Below are 13,525 nucleotides of genomic sequence, written 5' to 3'. Positions count from 1 at the left end.
AAAATAGATATTCCCCTCACATAGATTTATTTATATGTGAGAAAGATGGTTTTATTTTGCACAAAACATTATTTCATAATTATGCTACAAACGTCTAATTATTTCATATTTATTTCAACAGCAAAATCACCCCCTACGGTCACAGTCACAAAGTGTGCCTGTCATCACGAGGGAAGAGTGTATATGCCAGGTAATGCAGTCAATACTAGAATGTGTGCATCTTCCTTATAGGAAGGCTTAACGTAAAAAAAATTGTATAACCCAACCAGTCTTACCACTTTATATGCACTTCCTGTATCCAGTTATTCTCAGTTAAGATGAAAGCCTGCTATAGACAGTTTAAAACAAAAATCCTGATTAAAACAGAAAATGTATGCAACTTAAAAAAATGTTTACAGATACAAACTGAGTAAGTTTTGATCGCTATGATTTTTAGCTTTAAATCTTCTTTAAATCAGTTGAAATCAGTCTTATAAAACATTAGAAACAGAAACAGAAAAAATCACTTATTTGATATATATATATATATATATATATATATATATATATATATACAAATGTATAGAACTACTTGTAATAACAAGAGCTTGTGAATATTCTTTCCTTGATTTGTCACAGTAGATGCAGGGGAACAGTACTTTTATACAATATCTAATTAGGCAGCTACTTGGAACTTATATGAAAATAGGCAAGCAACTAAATAGACAACTACTTCTTTTAGGTGATGAAATAGCAAGAAGTGACAGCAGAGAAAGGGATGGAAAATGCTACAGCCATGTATGTGATGAGACTTGTAAGAAGACATCCCGAATTGAGACACCATGTGAACGTACACCACCAACACCACCACCAAGTAAATACTTATAAGTAGACAAGAAACATATTAACAGTGAGGGAGATTTAAGGTACTAATAGCAGGGATGAGAAAAATCTACTAAAAACATAGGGTCTAATCTTTCTGTACTTTTAATTGTTATAATGAACCATTAATTTACTGTGTAGTACAATAACATAAAAAATGTCAACCACATAATCATTGTTACACAAAAATAAAAAATTGAAAGTCACTTTTAGAGGAATACTGTCATGGGAAAACATGTTTTTTTTTCTCCAAAATGCATCAGCTAAAGATGCTTCTATAGCAGGATCCTGCATTAAAATACACTTGATGTATTTACAAATAAAATGTGCTATGTAAACAGTGGGATTTAGAAATTAAGGCATGCAAAATCGATTTAAGAAGAACTACCCCTTTAATACCACAATATTATTGGGCAGCACTGAGGTCCTGCATTACAAATATTAAGGAAGACTATAGAACCGTAACAGAAAGGTTGTGGCCGGCCAGCCTGAAAGCCAGTTACAGGTTGGGAAAAAAACACAATTAAAGGAACATGGAGAAGAAGGCAAAAAGGAAAAATTATTACTTATTGTCTTAGAAATATTGCCATTAGAAAACTACAATGGTAAAAAGGAACTAAAGATACAGTGTCCCTTTAAGAGAAAGGGCACAGGGAAACAGGCCATACTTAAAGCGGACCTGTCACCTTAAGAAATAATTTCAAATTGTTTTCTATTGTGTTTGGCAAGCAAAATAAACTTTACTTACACTATATAAATTATTTTAATCTTATTTTCTTCAGCCTTGGAATTCACAATTGCAGCAAGCAGGCAGGGGCCATTTTGTGGACACTGTTATCAAAGCAGGCATTGCATCCTGTCAAAATCTTTTTTCTGTTCCAGTATGGGGGACCTGATGTCCATGCACTGGTTACACAATTAGATGGTGAGGATGGAGGAATGTGAGGAGAGCAGCAACATCTAGAAGTTCTGAATTGAAAGTGAAAGTAACTGTCTGCCCCACCTCTATGCCTAAGGCATAGAGGCGGGGCAGGCATTATATGATTGATATGAAATTCTTTTATAATGGGTTTGGATGTGGTAATAAAAAAATATTTTGGGTTTCATGTTTAATTTGAAAAGGACTTTTATTATACAGCTTTTTATGTCTGGGTGACAGGTCCACTTTAAGAAAGGGATTTATTTGCAAATTGTCTCAAAATACTGCTCTCTTCAACACATCGAAAGTCAGATTTAAAGAAACACCATCATGGGAAAACATGTTTTTCCCCCCAAAATGCATCAGTTAGAAATGCTTCTCTGGCAGGATCCTGCATTGAAATACTCTTGTTGTATTTATGAATACAATTTGAAATGGTAGAGTCAATTTGCTGCTGTGTAAACAGTGTAATTTAGAAATGAAAGGGCACGATAAAAATTATGACAAAATCCGTTTAAAAAGAACTACCCCTTTAATTCCACAATATTAATGTGCAGCACTGAGGTTCTGTAATGTTGCATTAGAAATATTAAAAAAAAAACTATAGAACTGTAACAGAAAGGTTTGTGGCCTGCTATCCTGAAAGCCAGTTACAAGTTGGGAAAAAACTGAAAAAATGGGGAAGAAGGCAAAAAGGAAAAATTATTACATATTATCTCAGAAATATTGCCATTAGAAAACTACAATGGAAAAAAGGAAGTTAAGATACAGTGTCCCTTTAAGACAAAGGGCACAGTGAAAAAGGCTGCATTTAAGAGAGGGAAAATGCATATTCCCCTAATATAGATTGATTAAAATGTGAGAAATATGGTTTTACTTTGCTCCACACATTATTTCATATCCGTTTAGCAATGTCTAATTTTTCTCTCATGTATTCTAACAGCAACAACACCCCCACCAACGACCACAACATGTGCCTGTTATCACGAGGGAAGAGTGTATATGCCAGGTAAAGTAGACAATACTAGAATTTCAGTGTCTTTCTTAAAGGGAGGCTTAACCTAAAAAAAGATTGTGCAAACTCACTGAGTGACCCTCTGAGCCCTTTGGCAATTTAGATTCATTTTTAATCTTTAGGGACTTCTGAGATAATAGCAGATTAAGAAAGTTTCTTCAACTAGGTGGGCTTTCAGCTCAAGAGTTTTTTTAAAGGCCCAGAGTATTAGTTACCCAACCTGTCTTAGAACTTTTTATGCACTTCCTGTATGCAGTTATTCTCAGTTGAGCCAAAGGCCTGCTACAAACAGTTTAAAATTGCAAATATCCTGCTTAAAACAGAAAATGTATGCAATCTTCAAAACAATGAGACACACCCTGAATAAGTTTTGATCAATTTGATTTTTGGCTTTAAATCTCCTTTAAATAAATAGAAATCAGTCTTTTATAAAATTAAAACTATAGAAGTTACTATATATATATATATATATGGATACAAATGCATCCAACAACTTGTTAGAACAAGAGGTTGTGAATAATCTTTCATTGATTTGTCACAGTAGATATAGGGGAACAGTACTTTTATATAATATCTAATTAGGCGGCTACTTGGAACTTATATGAAAATAGACAAGCAACTAAATAGAAAACTACTTGTTTTAGGTGATGAAATAGCAAGAAGCGACAGCAGAGAAAGGGATGGAAAATGCTACAGCCATGTATGTGATGAGACTTGTAAGAAGACATCCCGAATTGAGACACCATGTGAACGCACACCACCACCACCACCACCACCAAGTAAATAGTTATTACTAGACGAGAGACATATCAACAGTGAGGGAGATTTAAGGTTCTAATAGCAGGGATGAGAAAAATCTACTAAAAACAAAGGGTCAAATTTTTCTGTACTTGTTGTTATAATGAACCATTAAATTGCTGTGTAGTACAATGACATGTAAAAAAAAAAGTCAACCACATAATCATTGTTACACAATATAAAAATGCCTTTTTAATAACAACTGAGTTAATTGGGGTCGAGCAGTGCAGTACACTTGGGTTTAATGTCCCTTAATTATTTGCAAATTGTCTCAGAATACTGCTCTCTTCAACACACCGAAAGTCAGTTTTAGAGGAATACTATCATGGGAAAACATGTTATTTTTTCCAAAATGCATCAGCTAAAGATGCTTCTATGGCAGGATCCTGCATTAAAATACACTTGATGTATTTACAAATAAAATTTGCTATGTAAACAGTGTGATTTAGAAATTAAGGCATGCAAAATCCCTTTAAGAATAACTAGCCCTTTAATACCACAATATTAATGGGCAGCACTGAGGTCCTGCATTAGAAATATTAAGGAAGACTATAGAACCGTAACAGAAAGGTTGTGGCCGGCCAGCCTGAAAGCCAGTTAAAGGTTGGGAAAAAACCACAATTAGAAAAACATGGGGAAGAAAGAAAAAAGGAAAAATTATTACATATTGTCTCAGAAATATTGCAATTAGAAAACTACAAAGGTAAAAAGGAAGTTAAGATACAGTGTCCCTTTAAGAGAAAAAGCACAGGGAAACAGGCCATATTTAAGAGAGGGCAAATGCATATAGATTGATTAAAATGTGAGAAATATGGTTTTACTTAGCTCCAAATATTATTTCATATCCTGTTAGCAATGTCTAATTTATCTCTTATTTATTCTAACAGCAACAACACCCCCACCAACCACCACAACATGTGCCTGTTATCACGAAGGAAGAGTGTATATGCCAGGTAAAGCAGTCAATACTCGAATATCAGAAAAAAAACACTTATAATAAATATATATATATATATATATATATGGATACAAATGCATCCAACAACTTGTAATAACAAGAGGTTGTGTATAATCTTTCATTGATTTGTCACAGTAGATGCAGGGGAACAGTACTTTTATATAATATCTAATCAGGCAGCTACTTGGAACTCATATGAAAATAGACAAGCAACTAAATAGACAACCACTTCTTTTAGGTGATGAAATAGCAAGAAGCGACAGCAGAGAAAAGGATGGAAAATGCTACAGCCACGTTTGCAACGAGAATTGTAAGAAGACATCCCGAATTGAGACACCATGTGAACGTACACCACCAACACCCCCACCAAGTAAATACTTATTACTAGACAAGAGACATATTAACAGTGAGGGAGATTTAAGGTACTAATAGCAGGTTGAAGAAAAATCTACTAAATACAAAGGTTCTAATCTGTCTGTACTTATTTGTGTTATAATGAAACATTAAATTGCTGTGTAGTACAATAACATGTAAAAAAATTCAACCACATAATCATCGTTACCCCAAATTAAAATCCCTTTTTAATAAAAACTGAGTTAATTGGGGTTGAGCAGTGCAGTACAGTTGGGTTTAGCGTACTTTTATTTGCAAATTGTCTCAGAATACTGCTCTCTTCAACACATCAAAAGTCAGTTTTAAAGAAACACCGTCATGGGAAAACATGTTTTTCCCCCCAAAATGCATCAGTTAGAAATGCTTCTCTGGCAGGATCCTGCATTGAAATACACTTGTTGTATTTATGAATGCAATTTGAAATGGTAGAGTCAATTTGCTGCTATGTAAACAGTATAATTTAGAAATGAAAGGGCACAATAAAAATCATGACAAAATCCCTTTAAAAAGAACTCCCCCTTTAATACCACAGTATTAATGTGCAGCACAAAGGTTCTGTAATGTTGCATTAGAAATATTAAGAAAAACTATAGAACTGTAACAGAAAGGTTGTGGCCTGCTATCCTGAAAGCCAGTTACAAGTTGGGAAAAAACTGAAAAAATGGGGAAGAAGGCAAAAAGGAAAAATTATTACATATTATCTCGGAAATATTGCCATTAGAAAACTACAATGGTAAAAAGGAAGGTAAGATACAGTGTCCCTTTAAGACAAAGGGCACAGTGAAAAAGGCTGTATTTAAGTGAGGGAAAATGCATATTCCCCTAATATAGATTGATTAAAATGTGAGAAATATGGTTTTACTTTGCTCCAAACATTACTTCATATCCTGTTAGCATTGTCTAATTTATCTCTCATTTATTCTAACAGCAACAACACCCCCACCAACCACCACAACATGTGCCTGTTATCACGAGGGAAGAGTGTATATGCCAGGTAAAGCAGTCAATACTAGAATGTCTGTGTCTTACTTAAAGGGAGGCTTAACCTAAAAAAAGTTTGTGTAAACTCACTCAGAGTGACCCTCTGAGCCCTTTGGCAATTTAAGATTCATTTTTAATCTTTAGGGACTTCTGCGATAATAGCAGATTAAGAAAGTTTCTTCTACTAGGTGGGCTTTCAGCTCAAGAGTTTTTTTAAAGGCCCAGAGTATTAGTCACCCAACCTGTCTTAGCACTTTTTATGCACTTCCTGTATCCAGTTATTCTCAGTTGAGCCAAAGGCCTGCTACAAACAGTTTAAAATTGCAAATATCCTGCTTAAAACAGAAAATGTATGCAATCATCAAAAAAACGAGACACACCCTGAATAAGTTTTGATCAATTTGATTTTTGGCTTTTAATCTCCTTTAAATCAATAGAAATCAGTCTTATATAAAATTAAAAATATAGAAGTTACTATATATATATACATGGATACAAATGCATCCAACAACTTGTAATAACAAGAGGTTGTGAATAATCTTTCATTGATTTGTCACAGTAGATGCAGGGGAACAGTACTTTTATATAATATCTAATTAGGCGGCTACTTGGAACTTATATGAAAATAGACAAGCAACTAAATAGAAAACTACTTGTTTTAGGTGATGAAATAGCAAGAAGCGACAGCAGAGAGAGGGATGGAAAATGCTACAGCCATGTTTGCAACGAGAATTGTAAGAAGACATCCCGAATTGAGACACCATGTGAACGCACACCACCACCACCACCACCACCAAGTAAATAGTTATTACTAGACAAGAGACATATTAAAGGTTCTAATAGCTGGGATGAGAAAAATCTACTAAAAACAAAGGGTCAAATTTTTCTGTACTTGTTGTTATAATGAACCATTAAATTGCTGTGTAGTACAATAACATGTAAAAAAAAAAGTCAACCATATAATCATTGTTACACAATATAAAGATGCCTTTTTAATGACAACTGAGTTAATTGGGGTCGAGCAGTTTAGTATAGTTGGGTTTAATGTCCCTTAATTATTTGCAAATTGTCTCAGAATACTGCTCTTTTCAACACACTGAAAGTCAGTTTTAGAGGAATACTATCATGGGAAAACATGTTATTTTTTTCCAAAATGCATCAGCTAAAGATGCTTCTATGGCAGGATCCTGCATTAAAATACACTTGATGTATTTACAAATAAAATTTGCTATGTAAACAGTGTGATTTAGAAATTAAGGCATGCAAAATCCCTTTAAGAAGAACTAGCCCTTTAATACCACAATATTAATGGGCAGCACTGAGGTCCTGCATTAGAAATATTAAGGAAGACTATAGAACTGTAACAGAAAGGTTGTGGCCGGCCAGCCTGAAAGCCAGTTAAAGGTTGGGAAAAAAACACAATTAAAAAAACATGGGGAAGAAGGCAAAAAGGAAAAATTATTACATATTGTCTCAGAAATATTGCCATTAGAAAACTACAAAGGTAAAAAGGAAGTTAATATACAGTGTCCCTTTAAGAGAAAAAGCACAGGGAAACAGGCCATATTTAAGAGAGGGCAAATGCATATAGATTGATTAAAATGTGAGAAATATGGTTTTACTTAGCTCCAAACATTATTTCATATCCTGTTAGCAATGTCTAATTTATCTCTTATTTATTCTAACAGCAACAACACCCCCACCAACCACCACTACATGTGCCTGTTATCACGAAGGAAGAGTGTATATGCCAGGTAAAGCAGTCAATACTCGAATGTCAGAAAAAAAACACCTATAATATATATATATATATATGGATACAAATGCATCCAACAACTTGTAATAACAAGAGGCTGTGAATAATCTTTAATTGATTTGTCACAGTAGATGCAGGGGAACAGTACTTTTATATAATATCTAATTAGGCAGCTACTTGGAACTCATATGAAAATAGACAAGCAACTAAATAGAAAACTACTTCTTTTAGGTGATGAAATAGCAAGAAGCGACAGCAGAGAAAGGGATGGAAAATGCTACAGCCATGTATGTGAAGAGAATTGTAAGAAGACATCCCGAATTGAGACACCATGTGAACGTACACCACCACCACCAAGTAAATACTTATTACTAGACAAGAGACATATTAACAGTGAGGGAGATTTAAGGTTCTAATAGCTGGGATGAGAAAAATCTACTAAAAACAAAGGGTCAAATTTTTCTGTACTTGTTGTTATAATGAACCATTAAATTGCTGTGTAGTACAATAACATAAAAAAGTCAACCACATAATCATTGTTACACAAAATAAAAATGACTTTTTAATAACAAAGTTAATTTGGGTTGAGCAGTGCAGTACAGTTGGGTTTAGTGTCCCTTTATTTGCAAATTGTCCCAGAATACTACTCTCTTTAACACACCGAAAGTCAGTTTTAAAGGAATACTGTCATGGAAAAACATGGTTTTTTTTTTCAAAATGCATCAGTTAGAAATGTTTCTATGGCAGGATCCTGCATTAAAATACACTTGGGGGCGTATTTATTATGCTGTGTAAAACTAATTCGCCAAAAAAACGGAGTAAAAAGCTGTGTTAAATTAAATCGAAAAGATTGCCATCTGAACGCTGGATATTACGCCGGATATTACGCTGTTATTTTCCAAAAAACGTGTAAAACAATTACGCCGATTTTATTCCGTTTTCACGCCATTTTTACATGGCGAAGTCTAGCGATGTGTGGTGAATTTTCTCGCCGTTTTTTACACAGCATAATAAATATGCCCCTAGATGTGTTTACAAATAAAATTTGAAATGTCAGAGTAAATGTGTTGCTATGTAAACAGTGTGATTTAGAAATTAAGGCATGCAAAATCCCTTTAAGAAGAACTACCCCTTTAATACTACAAAATTAATGGGCAGCACTGAGGTCCTGCATTAGAAATATTATAGAAGGCTATAGAACCATAACAAAAAGGTTGTGGCCGGCCAGCCTGAAAGCCAATTACAGGTTGGGAAAAAACACAATTAAAAAAACATGGGGAAGAAGGCAAAAAGGAACAATTATTACATATTGTCTCAGAAATATTGCCATAAGAAAACTACAAATTTAAAAAGGAAGTTAAGATACAATGTCCCGTTAAGAGAAAGGGCACAGGGAAACAGGCCGTATTTAAGAGAGGGAAAATGCATATTCCCCCAACATAGATTGATTAAAATGTGAGAAATATGGTTTTACTTTGCTCCAAACATTATTTCATATCCTGTTAGCAATGTCTAATTTATCTCTCATTTATTCTAACAGCAACAACACCCCCACCAACCACCACAACATGTGCCTGTTATCACGAGGGAAGAGTGTATATGCCAGGTAATGCAGTCAATACTAGAATGTCTGTGTGTTACTTAAAGGGAGGCTTAACCTAAAAAAAGATTGTGTAAACTCACTCAGAGTGACCCTCTGAGCCCTTTGGCAATTTAAGATTCATTTTTAATCTTTAGGGACTTCTGCCATAATAGCAGATTAAGAAAGTTTCTTCTACTAGGTGGGCTTTCAGCTCAAGAGTTTTTTTAAAGGCCCAGAGTATTAGTCACCCAACCTGTCTTAGCACTTTTTATGCACTTCCTGTATGCAGTTATTCTCAGTTGAGCCAAAGGCCTGCTACAAACAGTTTAAAATTGCAAATATCCTGCTTAAAACAGAAAATGTATGCAATCTTCAAAACAATGAGACACACCCTGAATAAGTTTTGATCAATTTGATTTTTGGCTTTAAATCTCCTTTAAATAAATAGAAATCATTCCTATATTAAAATTAAAAATATATAAGTTACTATATATATATATATATAGATACAAATGCATCCAACAACTTGTAATAACAAGAGGTTGTGAATAATCTTTCATTGATTTGTCACAGTAGATGCAGGGGAACAGTACTTTTATATAATATCTAATTAGGCGGCTACTTGGAACTTATATGAAAATAGACAAGCAACTAAATAGAAAACTACTTGTTTTAGGTGATGAAATAGCAAGAAGCGACAGCAGAGAAAGGGATGGAAAATGCTACAGCCATGTATGTGAAGAGACTTGTAAGAAGACATCCCGAATTGAGACACCATGTGAACGCACACCACCACCACCAAGTAAATAGTTATTACTAGACGAGAGACATATTAACAGTGAGGGAGATTTAAGGTTCTAATAGCAGGAATGAGAAAAATCTACTAAAAACAAAGGGTCAAATTTTTCTGTACTTGTTGTTATAATGAACCATTAAATTGCTGTGTAGTACAATGACATGTAAAAAAAAAAGTCAACCACATAATCATTGTTACACAATATAAAGATGCCTTTTTAATGACAACTGAGTTAATTGGGGTCGAGCAGTTTAGTATAGTTGGGTTTAATGTCCCTTAATTATTTGCAAATTGTCTCAGAATACTGCTCTTTTCAACACACCGAAAGTCAGTTTTAGAGGAATACTATCATGGGAAAACATGTTATTTTTTTCCAAAATGCATCAGCTAAAGATGCTTCTATGGCAGGATCCTGCATTAAAATACACTTGATGTATTTACAAATAAAATTTGCTATGTAAACAGTGTGATTTAGAAATTAAGGCATGCAAAATCCCTTTAAGAAGAACTAGCCCTTTAATACCACAATATTAATGGGCAGCACTGAGGTCCTGCATTAGAAATATTAAGGAAGACTATAGAACCGTAACAGAAAGGTTGTGGCCGGCCAGCCTGAAAGCCATTTAAAGGTTGGGAAAAAACCACAATTAAAAAAACATGGGGAAGAAGGCAAAAAGGAAAAATTATTACATATTGTCTCAGAAATATTGCCATTAGAAAACTACAAAGGTAAAAAGGAAGTTAAGATACAGTGTCCCTTTAAAAGAAAAAGCACAGGGAAACAGGCCATATTTAAGAGAGGGCAAATGCATATAGATTGATTAAAATGTGAGAAATATGGTTTTACTTAGCTCCAAACATTATTTCATATCCTGTTAGCAATGTCTAATTTATCTCTAATTTATTCTAACAGCAACAACACCCCCACCAACCACCACAACATGTGCCTGTTATCATGAAGGAAGAGTGTATATGCCAGGTAAAGCAGTCAATACTAGAATGTCAGAAAAAAAACACTTATAATATATATATATATATGGATACAAATGCATACACCAACTTGTAATAACAAGAGGTTGTGAATAATCTTTCATTGATTTGTCACAGTAGATATAGGGGAACAGTACTTTTATATAATATATAATTAGGCAGCTACTTGGAACTCATATGCAAATAGACAAGCAACTAAATAGACAACTACTTCTTTTAGGCGATGAAATAGCAAGAAGCGACAGCAGAGAAAGGGATGGAAAATGCTACAGCCATGTATGTGAAGAGAATTGTAAGAAGACATCCCGAATTGAGACACCATGTGAACGTACACCACCACCACCACCAAGTAAATACTTATTACTAGACAAGAGACATATTAACAGTGAGGGAGATTTAAGGTACTAATAGCAGGTTGAAGAAAAATTTACTAAATACAAAGGTTCTAATCTGTCTGTACTTATTTGTGTTATAATGAAACATTAAATTGCTGTGTAGTACAATAACATGTAAAAAAATTCAACCACATAATCATTGTTACCCCAAATTAAAATCCCTTTTTAATAAAAACTGAGTTATTTGGGGTTGAGCAGTGCAGTACAGTTGGGTTTAGCGTACTTTTATTTGCAAATTGTCTCAGAATACTGCTCTCTTCATCACATCGAAAGTAAGTTTTAAAGAAACACCATCATGGGAAAACATGTTTTTCACCCCAAAATGCATCAGTTAGAAATGCTTCTCTGGCAAGATCCTGCATTGAAATACACTTGATGTATTTATGAATACAATTTGAAATGGTAGAGTCAATTTGCTGCTATGTAAACAGTATAATTTAGAAATGAAAGGGCACGATAAAAATCATGACAAAATCCCTTTAAAAAGAACTCATATTTAGTTACATAGTTACATAGTTACATAGGGTTGAAAAAAGACCAGTGTCCATCAAGTTCAACCCATCCAAGTAAACCCAGCACACCTAACCCACACCTACCAATCTATACACTCAAGTACATAAACTATAAATACAACCACTAATACTAACTGTAGATATTAGTATCACAATAGCCTTGGAAATTCTGTTTGTTCAAGAACTCATCTAGGCCCCTCTTAAAGGCATTAACAGAATCTGCCATTACCACATCTCTAGGAAGGGTATTCCACAACCTCACTGCCCTTACCGTGAAAAACCACCTACGCTGCTTCAAATGGAAGCTCCTTTCCTCTAATCTATAGGGGTGACCTCTGGTGCATTGATTGTTTTTATGGGAAAAAAGAACATCCCCATCTTCCTATAATTCCCTCTAATGTACTTGTACAGAGTAATCATGTCCCCTCGCAAGCGCCTCTTTTCCAGAGAAAACAACCTCAACCTCGACAGTCTCACCTCATAGTTTAAATCTTCCATCCCCTTTACCAGTTTAGTTGCACGTCTCTGCACTCTCTCCAGCTCATTAATATCCTTCTTAAGGACTGGAGCCCAAAACTGCACTGCATACTTAAGGTGAGGCCTTACCAGGGACCTATAAAGGGGCAAAATTATGTTCTCATCCCTTGAGTCAATGCCCTTTTTTATACAAGACAGCACTTTATTTGCTTTAGTAGCCACAGAATGACACTGCCTGGAATTAGACAACTTGTTATCTACAAAAACCCCTAGATCCTTCTCCATTAAGGAAACCCCCAACACACTACCATTCAGTAGATAGTTCGCGTTTATATTATTCCTACCAAAATGCATAACTTTGCACTTATCAACATTGAACCTCATTTTCCAGTCTGCTGCCCAGTTTTCTAATTTTGTCAAATCGCTCTGCAAAGCGGCAGCATCCTGCATGGAACTTATAGTTTTGCACAATATTGTGTCATCAGCAAAAATAGAAACAGTACTCTCTATGCCCACCTCCAGGTCATTAATAAACAAGTTAAAAAGCAAAGGACCAAGAACTGACCCATGCGGTACTCCCCCTTTAATACCACAATATTAATGTGCAGCACTGAGGTTCTGTAATGTTGCATTAGAAATATTAAGAAAAACTATAGAACTGTAACAGAAAGGTTGTGGCCTGCTATCCTGAAAGCCAGTTACAAGTTGGGAAAAAACTGAAAAAATGGGGAAGAAGGCAAAAAGGAAAGATTATTACATATTATCTCGGAAATATTGCCATTAGAAAACTGCAATGGTAAAAAGGAAGTTAAGATACAGTGTCCCTTTAAGACAAAGGGCACAGTGAAAAAGGCTGTATTTAAGAGAGGGAAAATGCATATTCCCCTAATATAGATTGATTAAAATGTGAGAAATATGGTTTTACTTTGCTCCAAACATTATTTCATATCCTGTTAGCATTGTCTAATTTATCTCTCATTTATTCTAACAGCAACAACACCCCCACCAACCACCACAACATGTGCCTGTTATCACGAGGGAAGAGTGTATATGCCAGGTAAAGCAGTCAATACTAGAATGTCTGTGTGTTAC

At 34.7% G+C, this 13,525-nt stretch overlaps 1 protein-coding gene across 1 annotated transcript in view; it reads left to right on the top strand.

Moving 5' to 3' along the window:
- Positions 1–10,073, top strand: part of LOC101730562 (kielin/chordin-like protein) — a 52,216-nt gene extending 42,143 nt beyond the window's left edge. Inside the window, exons 22-28 of the mRNA XM_031901309.1 lie at positions 722–853; positions 4,481–4,546; positions 4,790–4,921; positions 5,873–5,938; positions 7,913–8,038; positions 9,222–9,287; positions 9,940–10,073. Of these exons, the coding sequence (XP_031757169.1) occupies positions 722–853; positions 4,481–4,546; positions 4,790–4,921; positions 5,873–5,938; positions 7,913–8,038; positions 9,222–9,287; positions 9,940–10,073 (722 nt within the window). The remainder of the gene's footprint in view (positions 1–721; positions 854–4,480; positions 4,547–4,789; positions 4,922–5,872; positions 5,939–7,912; positions 8,039–9,221; positions 9,288–9,939) is intronic.
- The last annotated feature ends 3,452 nt before the right edge of the window (positions 10,074–13,525 follow it).

The sequence above is a fragment of the Xenopus tropicalis genome, chromosome 4 (assembly GCF_000004195.4).
Source record: "Xenopus tropicalis strain Nigerian chromosome 4, UCB_Xtro_10.0, whole genome shotgun sequence".
Taxonomy (NCBI): Eukaryota; Metazoa; Chordata; class Amphibia; order Anura; family Pipidae; genus Xenopus; species Xenopus tropicalis.
This window is presented reverse-complemented; position numbering and strand designations above follow the sequence as displayed.